Consider the following 15,492-nt stretch of genomic DNA (forward strand, 5'->3'; position numbering starts at 1 on the left):
TACAAGGTCATAGGTTGCCACTGCTGTTGAATTATGGTAGTTTACTTGCAGGAAAGTTAAGCTTCTGTAATGTTGATTTATCTGTGTATTTTTGAAGGCTCCACGACCTCCAAAACAACCAAATATTCAAGATTTTCAGTTTTTCCCACCACGGTTATTTGAACTTCTGGAAAAAGAAATTCTGTATTACCGTAAAACTATAGGATATAAGGTAATGCATTTTTTTCTTTTCAGATCAGTGAAATGTATTTGCATTCCATTTTGTAAATTTGTTGCAGTCTTGACTTGTCAAGTTATTGTGAAAGAAATGGCTTAAAGCCTCTATTCTTCTGTTTCTGTTCTACTGAGGAGCAAAAAATATAATCTGCCATTCATTCCTTCACTAAAAATTCTGTATCTGTGTAGCTTTGTGTTTGTGGTGGATTCCTAATGTTAACATAGAGTAGAAAAAGGAAAGATAGTTCTGATGCTTCTTATTCTCAAAACCAAAGGTGTGACATGTGGTCTAAGGTGAGAATAATTTGGCTAATACAAAGTCACCTTCCAGAGTATGCTATTTTTTGTATATCTTTGTGTTGATATGAAGGTAATTAAAATGACATCAGTTTTCCTTGGATTTGGGTGGGATATAAAAGGTTTAAAGGTGTGGAGAAGTCTGAATGTATTACTTCTACAAAAAGGAAACCAGACAACCGATTTCTGGAATTTCCTTTTTTTTTTTTTCTTCCTACTGTGCCTTAGCTGAATTCATCCCTTTTCCCTGCTGACATTACTGGACAAGCAGTGAACAAATTGTGTTATCCTTACTTGGACCAGTATTGATTGAGTCAACCAAATGGATTCTCTACTTCCAGCCAGACATGTCTGTAACTTGCTTTAAAAAGCCTCAGGTTTTGTGACAGGTTGCAGCAAGAAAAACAAAAGTCACCTAAAAATGTGTTGGAGAACATAAAATTGTCATACAAAGCAACAGATAGAAAATTGGTGAGAGTAGAATTAATATTAGTAAAATGGGTTTTTTTTTAAGAAAAAGCAGAAAGTTTTTTTAGAATCTTATTTGCAGCCAAAAGAATTTCATGAGGATGTGAGGATAGAATTAAGATGAGTTTGCTGTTAGTTTAGGGAAAGAATTTATTCAATTAATGCTCCAACAAAGAAGGATGAGAGAATTGCTAATATTGACAATATGCATGTGAAAAGAGGTGTTTCAGACCAGTTAGTGAAACCTGCCAGCCTGGAAAGTTTGAACATGAATAGTTATCTTAAAAGGTTAGTAGTATGACTGTTTACTGGTGGGGAAAGTGATAAATATAATTAAATTTGTTTTACTTTGAAATGGAAGTATAACTTCCAATCTGAAGAGAGTTTATTATAAATACTGAAAATGGCCATAAACAATATCAGAAGATAACCAATAGGCAGAATCCAAGCTTTGTGTCAGTCTTAATTTAAACCAGTAAAGTCAAGAAGATTCCTCATATATTAAAAGCAGCTTAACTGTTCTTATCTTCCACTGCCTTTTGCTACAGGAATAAGTAAAGTATACTAAACCTTTACTGGAGACTGGTTTCTGGCTTGTTTGCTGTGGAATTGGAGCACAGTTCAAAGGTCACAAATACTAAATTGGTCACTGTGGAAGGGACAGATAAAATGTTTCTTGTTCTTGTTTACATCGTGTTGTGTCTCATCCTTGCTTGGGCAGTGTGCATGGCTTTACAGTAAACCTGGCAGAGCTTAGTGTTTCACTATAGTTACAAAACATTGTAAACCGATGAATGTAGGAAAGCAGATCCTTTGCTGGTGAAAAGTACCACTGGAATCAGTGAGCTGTGACAGCTCAGCCTCTCACAGTATCCTGAGGTCATTGTGTGCAGGAGTGGTGGGTTCAGGCATAACCAACTTAGAACTTCAAGCCAGTCCTATTTTTGAGAGGAGGGGTTTAAGCAATAAGATCTGAATCTAGGTAGAACACATTTTGTACAGATTACTGCTTTTAAAATGCAGTCTTTGAAATAACATTGCTGCACTACTGCTTTTTGATACCCTTGATTTTAGGTCCCCAGGAATCCTGACCTTCCAAATGCAGCTCAGGTACAAAAGGAGGAACAAAAGAAGATAGATGAGTCTATGCCTCTGAATACTGAGGAAAGTGAAGAGAAAGAAAAGCTTCTAACACAGGTAAAATAAAATGAGCTGAAGTATTTCATCCTATGTTTTTGCTGGTGTGGAATATAAGTAATAGTAAATACACACAGGAAAGCTATGCTGATGTTATTGAAAGAAGAAAGCATAGAACACATCATGATTTTGATTGGTTTTGCTTTGAGGGACCTTTCCTGTCCTTGAGCAAGTTTACATTTTAGTCATCTACTGTTTCCTTGAACATTTCTGAGGCAACAGCTTGTATAGTAGATGTACAACCCAACAATACATGCAGAAATCCAATCAGTGGGTTCCTTGTACATGCATAAAGCTTCTGTGTTGATTTTAAATCAAAAAGGGTTTGAATCAGGAGAAGCCTGTGTCAACATACATGGTGTTTATGCAGGTGTCTAAGGCATGTCACATCCATTAATTTTTGTCCCAGTCGAGTTGTTAGGCATGTTCTTTTTATACTGGGGCTGAATTTCTGTCACTGGGGCTGAATTTCTGTCACTGGGACTGAATTTCTGTCACGGACTAGTTTCTTGACCTTTTGGCTGATTATCCTGCTGAGTGGACTTATTAAAATCTGATTGTTAAAGAGAAAGGTGTGTTCAAAGTAACGGGACTTTTTGATTCAGAAAGTTTTCTATAGAAGAATTGGGGATTAGTGTACCTGGGAAGAAAATTCCAAGGTCACAATTTCACTATTAATTTCACTTATGTATAGCAGAGGAAATATTTCAGCTAGTGCTGATATGCATATCAGTACTGCTGTTAATGATTAAAAAGAAATAGTTTTATTGTCTATGTTAGACTCATTCTGAGCATGCCAATTGTGGATTGAGCTTATTTAGCCGAACTGACAAAGTTCCTTGTAGATACATTTCTGTGATGTAAGAAACTCAGTGCACTATAGATTATTGCCCTGGCATGTGATTGTCTTGTTTGTTCTTGTCCTTTTCTGCTTTCCCTGTCTTTAAATTGTAATGTCACTTTCTTGGATAATATTTTTGTGCATTGCATCTCGCTTGTTCAGTTTTGGATTGATTTCTTTGGTACATAACAAATTCTCTCTTTGACAGTGCTTTAGAGTTTCCATTTGATTGCATCTTTTTGGACTAGAGATCTTTTCTTGACATACTTATGCTTTCATCCAGCTGTTTGTCTGGTTCCAGGTTTGTAAATGTCTGAAGTATGAGCTCTTGCTTTAGATACTTGCACTGCTCTAAGAACTTGTGATGACACAGGCATTGCTGCACTTTGTACTGCTCTGAAGTGTGGTGCTTGTATCTGCAGGAGTGCAGCTGTCACTGAGCTTGTTTTTTTGGAGAAGTATCACAAAAACTTTAAAAAGAAAGGGTAAAAAGCTGGTACTAATGCACGTGGAGTCATGCCCAAAAATAACTGTTTAGTTATAGGTTCAGTAATAAGCCCTGGATAACACAAGTTGATGGAAATCCTGAAAGACCATTAGCCACTGTAATTATGTGATGTTGCAGAGGAGCAAATAGTACATATATAAATCAGAATCTTGGAAAATGCTTCCCTTTGACCTGATAATGCCTTCTTGATCTCTTGTTGCTTACAGGGTTTTACAAACTGGAATAAAAGAGATTTTAACCAGTTTATTAAAGCTAATGAGAAATATGGTCGTGATGATATAGACAATATTGCCCGTGAGGTGGAAGGAAAGTCACCTGAGGAGGTCATTGAGTACTCAGGTTTGTAATATTCTGAAATGTATTTATTTCCTAATACCAGAGTATTACCATGATTTTTGCCACATGTTCTTTTAAAATTACAAGGTAGAGAATTTGGGTGCATTTAAGAATTTTTTTTTTTGGTGAAAGCATGCAACTTGGGGTTTTTTTTCAGAAGACTAAATCCTATAAAAGGTTGGTTTTGTAGCATATAACTAACACCTGCAGCTGCCTTTAGCCCTCCTTAGTCAAGATTTAGAATTTGACATAGTTAATTCTCGCTGACAACATGGAATTGTGAAACTGTGCATTTGCCTTATAGTGCCAACGTGATTCTTTATGCTGTATCTCTGCTATTTTACCTCTTACACTGTATCTTGTCTTTTGTATTTACACAGTGCTTTTGAGATTTCTTCCTCTTTCAGCTTTGGATGTAATTTTACTAAACACTTTCATAAAATCAACTTTGCAATGTTGTTTCCTGTAGTTAAAAAGGAAGAGCTCCACAAGAGTTCCCTTTAGTGTTGAATTTATTTTACAATTAATTATGTTGCATGTAAATTCTGTTAGAATTTTTACTAAGCCTTTACTTACAGTTAACTTTTAAAGATTCTGAGTAAAGAGTCAGTGCAAGCTTAATTTTTGGCTAGCACAGTAAGCTGGAGTGCATTAGCTCATTTAAGATTAATGGAACCACAAGCTAAATTCTTTTTTTTTTTGCCAGAGTGTCTTAACAGTAAAGTCATAAGAGCAGAGGAAAATATTATATTGAACAATTTTGTTTTGTGTTTTTAGCTGTTTTCTGGGAACGTTGTAATGAACTACAGGACATTGAGAGGATTATGGCTCAGATTGAACGAGGAGAGGCCAGAATTCAACGCAGGATCAGCATCAAGAAAGCCCTTGATGCCAAAGTAATTATTCCAGGTTTTTTGTTTTCTGCAGCTGACTTCTTCCAAAAATTCCTTCAGAAAAGGAATAATTGGGGATGAGAGTTCTGTCTTTTTATGCAGCATAGGTAGTATACCATCTCTACAGTATCATGTAATGATTCCTTGATGTAGCATTGTACGTTTATTAATCCTTATTTTTGTTTTGCATTCAGATTGCAAGGTACAAAGCACCTTTTCATCAGCTGCGTATTCAGTATGGAACAAACAAAGGGAAGAATTACACAGAAGAAGAAGACAGGTTTTTGATCTGCATGTTACACAAGATGGGCTTTGACAAGGAGAACGTGTACGAGGAGCTGCGGCAGTGCGTGCGCAACGCTCCTCAGTTCAGGTTCGACTGGTTCATCAAATCCAGAACTGCCATGGTAGGTACCACTTACAGGGACTAGGCATCACATGAGCCATCTTGTTCTTTTTTTTTAAGCACCACCACATAAAATTTGTTTTAAATTTGTTTTAAACAAGTGCTGAAAGAATAACTTGGGGTTTATTTTCATTGCTGTTTTTTTAATAGTAACCTTTTGTCTTAGTACAGAAAAAAATGCAATACAACTGAAACATAGATTAGAAAACCTGCCAGGCTGAAGTCCCATGTTACCCAAAGGCATTAAGGCAGAGGTAGACTAGACTTACAAATATCCTTGTTATATTTATTGCAAACTGAGTGTTTTACCAAACAATGTCTCTTAAAATATGACTCTTTTAGAGTTGTTGCATAACATTAAAGACTGAAGAAATCTGAATAATATACTTGGAGAAGGGAGCAGCTTTCCTAATGCAGTATTTAATTTCTAACAGCATGAGGAAAGTTAGTGATTCACATAGAAATTAATCATTGAAGCAATAGGTTTAAAATGCACTTTGTAGTTTGTGAGTGTGGATTATCCCATGGAAGTGCTTACATTTCTTGAGGTATACTTTACTGAAAATTTTGTTTGAATTTAGACAATATTATACAAGGTTAATGGCAAGTAGACTAGTACTCAGAATTTTAGAGCAGAGCCATTCATTTTTAATTGAGTTATTAAGCAGGAATTGATAACACTAACAGAAGCTTTGGTGGTTGCAAATATTAAGGTATGTAGGTAGCAACATCAGAATATGGGACTCTTTCAATGATAAAAAGCTGTTGGATCTGCCCCAAAATTTTTGCTCAATTCTGTCTACTTGTTGTTTGTCTTCCTTTGCTGACCTCAGGATTTGTTTGTCTGAAAGAATGTTCTTTCAGAGTTCTGGGTACTGTACTAAGAATAAATAAAACCTAAAATAAAATATTTAAAATATGTATTTGAACAGGTGGCTATATTTGCTTTTCCCAGTACTACTTATAATTATGCAATACACTTTTTACTTGATATTTCAGCAATTGAAGTGTTTCTGGATAGTGCAGCAGTTAGCCCTTAACTAAAAAGAATTTTAAGTCTTTCTTTCTAAAATGTCTGTTTGAAGAAGTACTGCATTTTAAAATGATGTCTATAAAGAGAGAAGCCTGCAGTATTTAGCACATTAAGAAGTTTCTTTAAGTTGTCAATGCAGGAATCCATTTAAATAAATCACAGAAATGGGTACTAGAAATTAAAAATGTAGCTCAGCGTTTAATATTAGTTGATATATAGTTGTCAGGGGTAGAGTTAAATGTTCAGTTTAAGTCTTGCAGATCCTTGTGTTCAGTATACATTTTTTTTAAAGGGGATAGAAATCATTTGCTCAAGTGTAGAAATATGTTCTGTGGTGCCTTAATGTTGAAACTGAGACACTGGGAATATAGTGAATCTTTTGGCTTAGGTTTTCTTTTAAAATTCTATCCCTTAATAATCTTAGTTTTTCTGCTACTATATGGTTGAAAAAGATTATGGAAATACAAACTTAAAACCATCTTTCACTTTCAGTGTGCATTTAATTTTCTGAAATGTTCTGAATTATCATGCTCTGTATGGTGTAGTAATATAGCTGATATAATCTATTGTCCTGAGATTTGTGGAGGTCTTAATTTCTATGGGTCCATTTTGCACTGGTTTGGTGATTTTTTTTTTTTTGGTGAAGAAATGTGCTGGAAAATCACATGATAGTAACAATGAATGGAGTATAAATACAAATATTTATAGAGGAGTAAATAAGTGAAAGTGGAGAAGGCTTCCTGAAACGCTGAAATTCACATGTGGTCATTTAAACTCATATGAAACAAGATAAAAAGGGCAGCATAATTCAGAAAAGGGTTTAACAGGCTCTTTGAGAAAGCTTTGTGTTCTAACCACTAGATGTCTCTTGAATTCCACATAAATAGCTAATTTATCTTCCATCTTACTATTTCTGTTTGTTCTCCTGAAGATTTTGAAAAGCAAATCCTGCTTCATTAAATTATTTCAAAATCAAATGGTTTACCCAAAATGTAAATTCTTAAAGATACCATGAGTACCTAAGATTGTAATTTTTTTTGCTTTCTGTATTGAGCACAGATTTGTTTGGTTGGTTTTTTAAAAAATTTCTGTCCATGCAGGAAGAATGCAAAATATCATGGCAGTAGTGAAGCATGTATCTGTTCTCTGAAGTCATAAATTATGGATATTCTCTTTTAGCTTTCTGCAAACACTCCCCAGCATAAGAGAAATGACTTCTTAGTAAATACAGGAATGCCCAGGCCTGTGGACAGAGCTGAGGGAGCCCTTGCTCCAAGTCAGCATCTCTGCCTCCAGCCATGCAGAAGGCAATGGTTCAGTGCTCCCATCTTATTTATTGCAATCCAGGTCCTTAGAGCTGTGAGGGGGTGAACAAAGTGTATCTTCTCTCTTTCCATCCAAAAGAGAAAAGTATCAAGCTACACAGAATAAAAAGTCATCTCTGAAAGTGCAAGGCATTTTAAATAAGTGTACTAGAATGGAATGCAGCAGTCCATATTGAAATTTCAATAGCTTAGTGCAGGATTTTTCACTCCGATTATTTTTCATGGTAGATGTACAAGAAACCTGTGTGCATGTCACATCTTGCTGTCAACTGATACTGTGATTCTCCAGAGAAAATTGTTTTTGAGTCCATCCTCTGTCCACAGCAGGTGCTTTGGAGCAGTAGTCCATCTGGAAAGTCTAACCATGAACCTGAAACACTTTATAAATGTATATATTTATGCAAGCATTTGTCCCCAGGAAAGAGGAGGATCTGTGAGTGCTTTAGGCATGTGGATCAAGGTTATTTCTTAGTCCTTTCAGATTAGTTGCTTGTTTTGAGTTTAACACAATCCCATTTCTCATATGCTAGAAAAAAATCCAAATTATGATGTCACCACTCTTTACCTCAGCTCCTAAGTCTGAGTGCAATATTCACAAATTTAAATGATGTAAAATACTTCTGCCATGTTGACAGTCATTGTTCTGTTTTGGTCTTTTTTCATCTCTGTTCATCTGTAGAGGGTAGCTTTTAGGGACAGAGGCTCTCTTTTGTTCTGTTTGAGGTTGCAGTGTATATTGGGATGGCTTGAACTCAAGTTTGCTCAGAGTTGTTGCTTTTTTATCTAAACATTGTTGTTTGGGTGGAATTTGAGGGAGTTTAATGATTGAAGTGAGAGTATTTTAGCTCCAGAAGGACTGCCACAGAGCAGGGCACAAGCATGGCACCCTAATTCATGGTTTCACCTTTACTGGAGGGAGTGGGGTTATTGCTCCAGGGATGTGATAAAAATCACTTATTACAGTACTCTGTGGTGAAGCTACAAGCATGACACTGGAACATTTCTGGAGGGGACTTGTAAAGAAAAATGTCCTGAGGATTTTTATGTGTGTGTGTCTGATAAAAAGCATTCAAGTGGTGGTAGGATTCTCTGTGTCCATTCTGAACTACATGGCTTTTGCCCAAGGCCATGGAGCGTCCTTTGTAGAGGAATCTGTGGAAACTGTAGAACTTTAAGACTGCTTAAGCTTGAGGGTTTGAATGTCTCAAAGATGAGTCCCATGCCTGCCTGTTTGGGAAGGTTCAGATCAGGAAAGCACCAAGGCTGTCTTATCCATGATGGCTGAAGGAATATCCAGCTTACAGATGCTGAGAAAATAGAGACTAATTTCTGGACAAAAAGGTCACCTGTTCCCTTCACTGCAAATGGACCCATTGTAGGTTAAGATACGTGCTACTAGGTAATTCTAGGGTAGCCTATGTTTCAAGAATGCTTCACTGAGCATTCTTAGCAGAGATTAGACATATTTTTGGGCTTTTTTTTTCCTCAGAAGAGAGCTTCCTGCTTTGAGTTGGAAAGAAAAGCCCATGCAATCCTGTTCTCAATAATACATAGAATATACTGAATAATTATAATAAAAATAGGTACTGTTAGGTGTTTTGTAAGAGATCTTTTAAATGGGGTACAATAAACTGTCCAAGTCAAGTGAGTTCTATTAAGCAAGCCAGCCATTAGTAACTGCAATGCAGATATTTTGAGTTGTATTGGAAATACTTCTTAATGTGTAAACAACCTGATGGCATTTAGTCCTGATGGCTTGCCAGTGTTGATGCTAAAAGCATTTAGAGCATTTAGGACCTGTTTGAATAAAAACAAAACAGTGAGTTTACAATTTAAGACTGAGTAGATTTTTGGCCAATTTGCAGCTCTACTTTTTGCGTCTCTTCACAAAAAAACCTCCCTAGTCTGTGTGCCACAGAAAAGTGTTGCTTAAGATAGCTTTGCTCCCTTTTTTCTCTGCTTTAAAGATATATTTGAAGACCTCTTTCCTAAAATCTGGCATACTCTGCTGGTAGGCTGTAATTTGCTTCATTAACCAAGATGAAAGATCACATCAGTCTTTGGAATGTCAGTTTGGAAGACAGAATCCTGAAAACTCCTTGTCAGGAGGACAGTAAATCCTTTCCTGTTTCTAAAGGTTACACTGAGGGAAAGACAGATAATAGTAACCAAGCTAATGATCAGTATTATTGAATACTTGGGGAAAATGTAAGTGCTTTGAAGTTAAAGGATTATGAACATAGTTATGTAAGCAAGAGAAGTTGTATAATTTGCTTAAAAATTTGATGTGTTCTCTTTCCTTAGGAGTTTCAGAGACGCTGCAATACTCTCATATCATTAATAGAAAAAGAAAATATGGAAATTGAGGAAAAAGAAAGAGCTGAAAAGAAGAAAAGAGGAGCAAAAGTTACAGCGGTATGTTTAGCAGCACTTACTTTACTTCCAGTGGGGTAGAATTCAATTACATATTTTTTAAAAATGTAAAAGATAATTGTAGGCACTGATTGTGTTAGTAGAAACCATGAGGTGAGAGATTAAACTGAAATATTTGTCTATTCACAGCTCTCCTAGATTTGCTTAGGTAGGTATTCCCAATGCATAGGATTTGAGGGCTTTTTTTTTTTTTGAGAAGTCTTTTGTTTAAGTAGCAGTGGAAGACTTTTTTTAGAAAGTTGCACTGCCTACTTTCTGCCTACTTACGTACATCATATGTGGCTTCAGTTTCTTCTCAGAGATTTTTTCCTCCCCTACATAGCAGTTGCTGGAAGAAGAAATGAAAGTGCTTCTTTTATTTTGAAGGGTTGTCATCTTTAGAACAGAATTGTGTATAAGTCAAGGTCCTGATCTTTTTATCCAATTCAGGGTATGTATGGTGCCTGCACCACTGAGACCATGTAATGATTTTAAGGATATAAAAAGTGTAGGAGAATTAAGTGTCTATGTCAGGGATTAATGTTTGCCTTTCCATTATATCCTACAAAAGTGAACTGAAATCCAGAATGCATTGGGGTTGTACATTCCCTCCTGAATAATCAGTTACGCATTTAAGTTTTTTGTTTGTAATGCCACTATCTTGTAAAATTTATATTTATTTTTTTCTTTAGTCACAGAAGAGAAAAGCAGATTTGGCTGCTGAGAACTCTGGAAAAAAAGATGCTAAGAAAGTGAAGTCGTGAACCTGAAAACTGAATGCTAAATATGAAACTGCCACTTTCTTCACTCCATCTATGTGTATTAATTGCCAACTTCTTTGTATTCATGGTACTCTTCCCCAAGTCCCATGCTTTAATTTTGCAAATTTTGTATCCTTTACAACGCCTTTCTTTACCTAAAATGTGTAGCTTTATATCTTACGCATTCCAGTATTTTTGTGTACTGTATTTTGTGAGTTCCATGTCTTTGGCAAAATTCACTCAGTCCTTGGTTTTTTGAAGCTTGTGCTGAGGTTTTAGCTTTTATATGTTTTATATGCTGCTGCTTTGAAAAAAACCCTAGATTCTATAGCTGTATTATTGTTGTTTCATATTTTAAATTTATATGGCTGTTGGAAAATAAACTGACTTAATTATTTGAAGAGAAATATACTTCACCTTTGTTTTCCCTGTCCTCTCTCCCTTTTTTGCATAGCTGCATTTAGAGAGAATGTTAAGGTTTGTATAATTGTGCCTTCATCATCAATCAGATTTTTTTCAGAGGAGTACTAGACAGGATCAGGAGCATGACAGAACAAAATCTAATTAGACTGACATCCTTGTTTGCTCTCTGCATTAAATGGACATTTTCTGTGAAATGTTCAGAAGGAAACCCAGCAAATACACACTTTTTGTTTTTCTTTATCAGTGATTTCTGCTGGGCTACATGCTTAAACACAGGGTGAGGTGTTTCTCACAATGGCCTCTAGATGAAAACTTTTCTATGCCTCATAAAAGGAAGTAGTCAGCTCACAGCTTCTGGTTGTTCAAGTAGCAAACAAAATAGTTCACTCTCTGGTTGTAGGCTCCTCAGCTCTGCTGCCCTGTGCTGAAAGATCTTCGTTGCTCTAATTATCTCTGCTAAAGTTCTTTTACCTTTTATTCAACATGTCAGTCAGAAGCAATGGGGATATGTTATGGAGTGCTCCTTTTTAGTATTTCTATTTTAATGAAGGGATGAAAGTGTTGGATGTATGATTTTTTGACTTTGCAAGAATGGCCTTTATTAAGCAGGTTCACAGTTCCTGCTCACTTTGGAGTCTGCCTTTCCCAGATCAGTAGAACAGTGGCTGTGACATCTGATGTTTTACTTTAATGTTCTGTCTCTGATCTGGTGTTTAGTACAGACCTTGCTACAGTGAGACATGCCCTCATAATGTCAGGTCTAGATTAATGCAGTGTGCTTTACATGGTACTTCCCTTGAAGACTACTTGTAAACTTCTTCTAGTGCAGTTTGCTTCCTTCAGTGGTTTGAGGTGTTTTTAGATAAAGAAACCTCTTTACTCTTTGTATTTTGTGCTTTGCATTGGCTACCTTCTTCTGTGTTTGTAAAACGTAGGACTTTATAAAATAAAGTTCTCGAGCTCTGCCCACATTCTTCTATGTCATTTAAAATATATTGGTATGTCTTTGAAGTTTTCTGGGATTTGTATCTCTAAGTTTGATGAGGTATTTCCAGCTTTTTTTGTAATGTCTGTTAAAGGTTTGGGGCAAAATGGGTGTGATGATTGGTTGAGCATTTCAAAAGATAATTCAAAATATTAGATTCTGTATTTTGGAATGTAGCCTTTGTCCAGGGACCACATTAATTATTTCACTGGGCTTATATTTGTAAGACTTGGTATTTGTCTGTTGAACTTCATCTGATGAGCTGAGAGGTACATCTGATAATGATGGGGCACAACTTCCAGGCAGGAGATTGGTCGTAGGAGTCAGAGCCTGCTCTTAAATGAGTGTGCAGCCCAGGTGGGATAGGTGTGCTCAGGAAGAGGCATGTGTCCTCAGAATGTGCAATTGGAGCAGTTAACATCCTGCTTTATCCTTGGGAGGAGGATGTCCCATGTCATTATGGAAAGACTGTGCAGCTACATGCATATGTAACCACAAATCCTGGGAGATTGCTATGAATAGAGAGGAAGATGCCTTACTTGCATTTGAATTTTGGCTCATGTGCCACTCACTAAGTTTATGGCCTGAAATGATAAAAACAAGTTAAAAGACATGGGGAATAAAGGCTGAAAGAGCCAATTGAAATGTTTATGGAATTACATGGCTAGGTCTAGAGCTTATTCTATTGGTCCTATTTAGCATTGGATGAATATTTTAATGTTTTAAGTCTTGAAATAAGTGTATTCTGGTTTTGTTTATTGTAGATTAGCTTTGTTTGACTTGCACGTTTTTTGTGTATCCAGTTTCTCTGTGTTGCAAAGTGTATGGAAAGTCTTAAAATGTGGTAATATCTCAACATGTTGTTTTATGCAGATTTTTTGGTTTGAGTTACCACTTGAGTTAATGTTCTTTCTTCTCAATGACTTGATACACAAACCATATAGCAAAAGATCATGCAATGGTTCTTTGAGGTTCTTTCACCCCTTGATCAGACAGCTGCTCTGAAGAATGATAGATTCTCCCAGAAGCTATCTGTTACCTCTTGCAGTCTGTAGTCCCCAGTTAAACTGAATGTGCTGTTGAACAACAGTCCTTGAGAGCATTTGGACACTGTACACCAGTTCCTAGCAGATTGAGCCTTCCCATCCATCATGTCCTACAGTGATAACTAAAGAAAATTGCTAACAGCTGCTGGTTGGGATTAAAGGAAAATTGATCTTTCTTTTCCCTTTTTCATTCTTCCAGTTGCCAATACCCACACGGTGTGTGCCTAGCAGTATCTTAAATTATATGCTGCTGTGACTCAAAATTAGGTGACAGAAATGAAAGAATCTTTCTACTTTTAACTGCTATTTTCTTAGACGAGGAATACTGTTTGTAAGAAATTAGTAAGTGCTGAATGTAATGTGACAGAAAACTTCTGAAAAGTTTGAGCCTTTAGGCAATTTTAGAGTTGCCAAAAATGCTGCAAGATAAAACATTTTGAAAGCTAAATTAGTTCCTTTTCAGTGGACAGGAGTAAAGTTTGTGTAAACATCAGGCCTGAAGAAAGTCACCTAGCACCTTTGACTCCCCAGCAGTGCACATAACATCCTGGGAGAGGTCACAGCAATTGTGGTGGTTTCCTTTTCACATATTCATAATTTCCAACTTATTAGTCCTTGTATTTTTGATTTATGTTAGTGATGACACCAAAAAGCTAATGCTGCTAGCCACCTTCGTTGTATTTAATTTCAGTTTCTTACAATAACACAGAGAAGAAACGAACTGTCTTCTTGCTGGTAATATTAGACCATCTTTAGATGCTGGTTTGCACAAGTGGTGTTACTATAGTAAAATATTACATAATTTTTTTTTTCTTGTAGATTAGCATTGCTGTTTGATTTAGTGCTAATGTTGGTTAGGGTTTAAAAAAAAAGCAGCTATCACTCTTTGAGATGATGAGCAAGGAGTATACAGAAATTAATCAGAATCTTTCTAAGTGCCTGATGGTGTTGTCAAGCTGATTTTAGCTTTTATATATGCATATATATTTGTGGCTTTGTAGCTATATGGAGGATATATAAAAGCAAAAGTTATTTTGGCATCAATGGAAGTAACTTTGTTGTGCAGTGCCTGCTGTGTGCTGCTGTGTTACAGGCACTCTGTACATGCCTCCTGCCCATGTTCACTAGGGGGATTAAGTACTTTCAGTGATGAGGAATAAATGCCAAAGCACAGGTTGAAAAAAGGTGGAGTTTTGCAGTCAGTACCAGTTTATGTAAATGCAAAATTACGAGGTTGGTGCACACATGGGCACTTGTGATGCTGGAAGGGATTGATCACCAACTGTAGTTCTGATCTGACTAAAGAGAGGTTGACAATTGTTACATTTTACTTAATTTTATCTGGTTCACACATACTCCAAGCATGTATGTAAATATGTTTGTGGCTCATAGTTCTAATGTTTGATATGTTCTTTTTCTGAAAGACTTAAAGTTGAACTTAGTTTGCATATTTTGAAATGTACTCTTTAATTGTATTTGCATGGTATCCATCCTTTCATGAGAGCCTTAATAGGAGTAATATTTGCTGCCTCAAAGGTATGTCAGTGTCGTGTTGTTCAAGATGACTTCTGAACTTTTTCAATCTGGGATTTGTTTCTTAAGTTGTACATACATGGAAATAAAAGTTAATATGAACCTGATGTCTTCTGGTCGTTCTGGTACACAGGCTCTGGTCCTTAGATACTTTCAAGATCGTTTGATTTGGTTTTGTTGCTCTTGTGCCTCCCATACCCTTCAGGCCATGGTGGCTAAGGGGGTGTGTGGCTGTTCCACATCTGCTTTCAAATTATATTTTTTTGTAATCTAAAACTATACTAGTAGTGCCTATGTTTTTGTGACAGCCTTGCTGTGTTGTCTCTTAGTACAGTGTTACACCATGTATGTTGATCCTATATTAAAGTGTATTGCTGGTTCCCTTTTCTTTCATCCCTCTGGTGTGTTCATAAAATGAAATACTCTGGAGTTTAAGTCCAGCTGACACAATGGTAGGAACCATGAATTTTCTTGCAGTTGTTGATCACAAGCAAGTTGTAGCCTTGGTAGATACTGTGCTTGGGGAGGTGCATGCCCTAAATGAGTGCTCAGTTCTTTTCCTCAGGATAACCTAAAAAAAAAAAGGACAGACTGGAGGACCAGTTTCTTTGGTTTTGGCTGGTAGCAGTTCTGTCTGCTCCACAGTGAACTTTGGATAGACCTCAGTCTTTTTCAGGTGAGGTACCTAGACCAGGATGGAGGAGCTGGGAAAAGATGTGTGGTTCCACCTTACCTGGTCCTCAGTAACAGCCTAAACAATTTTTGGGTTCACTCAAGAGCTATAGTTGTTTCAGATGGCTTTGCTCTCTGCA

At 36.5% G+C, this 15,492-nt stretch overlaps 1 protein-coding gene across 1 annotated transcript in view; it reads left to right on the forward strand.

Annotated features, from left to right (window-relative positions):
- Window positions 1–15,073, forward strand: part of LOC118698519 (probable global transcription activator SNF2L1) — a 33,492-nt gene extending 18,419 nt beyond the window's left edge. The window contains 7 exon segments of the mRNA XM_036401860.2: window positions 98–211; window positions 2,056–2,178; window positions 3,734–3,866; window positions 4,641–4,759; window positions 4,951–5,163; window positions 9,825–9,935; window positions 10,625–15,073. Of these exon segments, the coding sequence (XP_036257753.1) occupies window positions 98–211; window positions 2,056–2,178; window positions 3,734–3,866; window positions 4,641–4,759; window positions 4,951–5,163; window positions 9,825–9,935; window positions 10,625–10,696 (885 nt within the window). The 3' untranslated portion in view covers window positions 10,697–15,073.
- Window positions 15,074–15,492: the final 419 nt, after the last annotated feature.

This window comes from Molothrus ater, chromosome 14 (assembly GCF_012460135.2).
Source record: "Molothrus ater isolate BHLD 08-10-18 breed brown headed cowbird chromosome 14, BPBGC_Mater_1.1, whole genome shotgun sequence".
NCBI classification, from domain to species: domain Eukaryota; kingdom Metazoa; phylum Chordata; class Aves; order Passeriformes; family Icteridae; genus Molothrus; species Molothrus ater.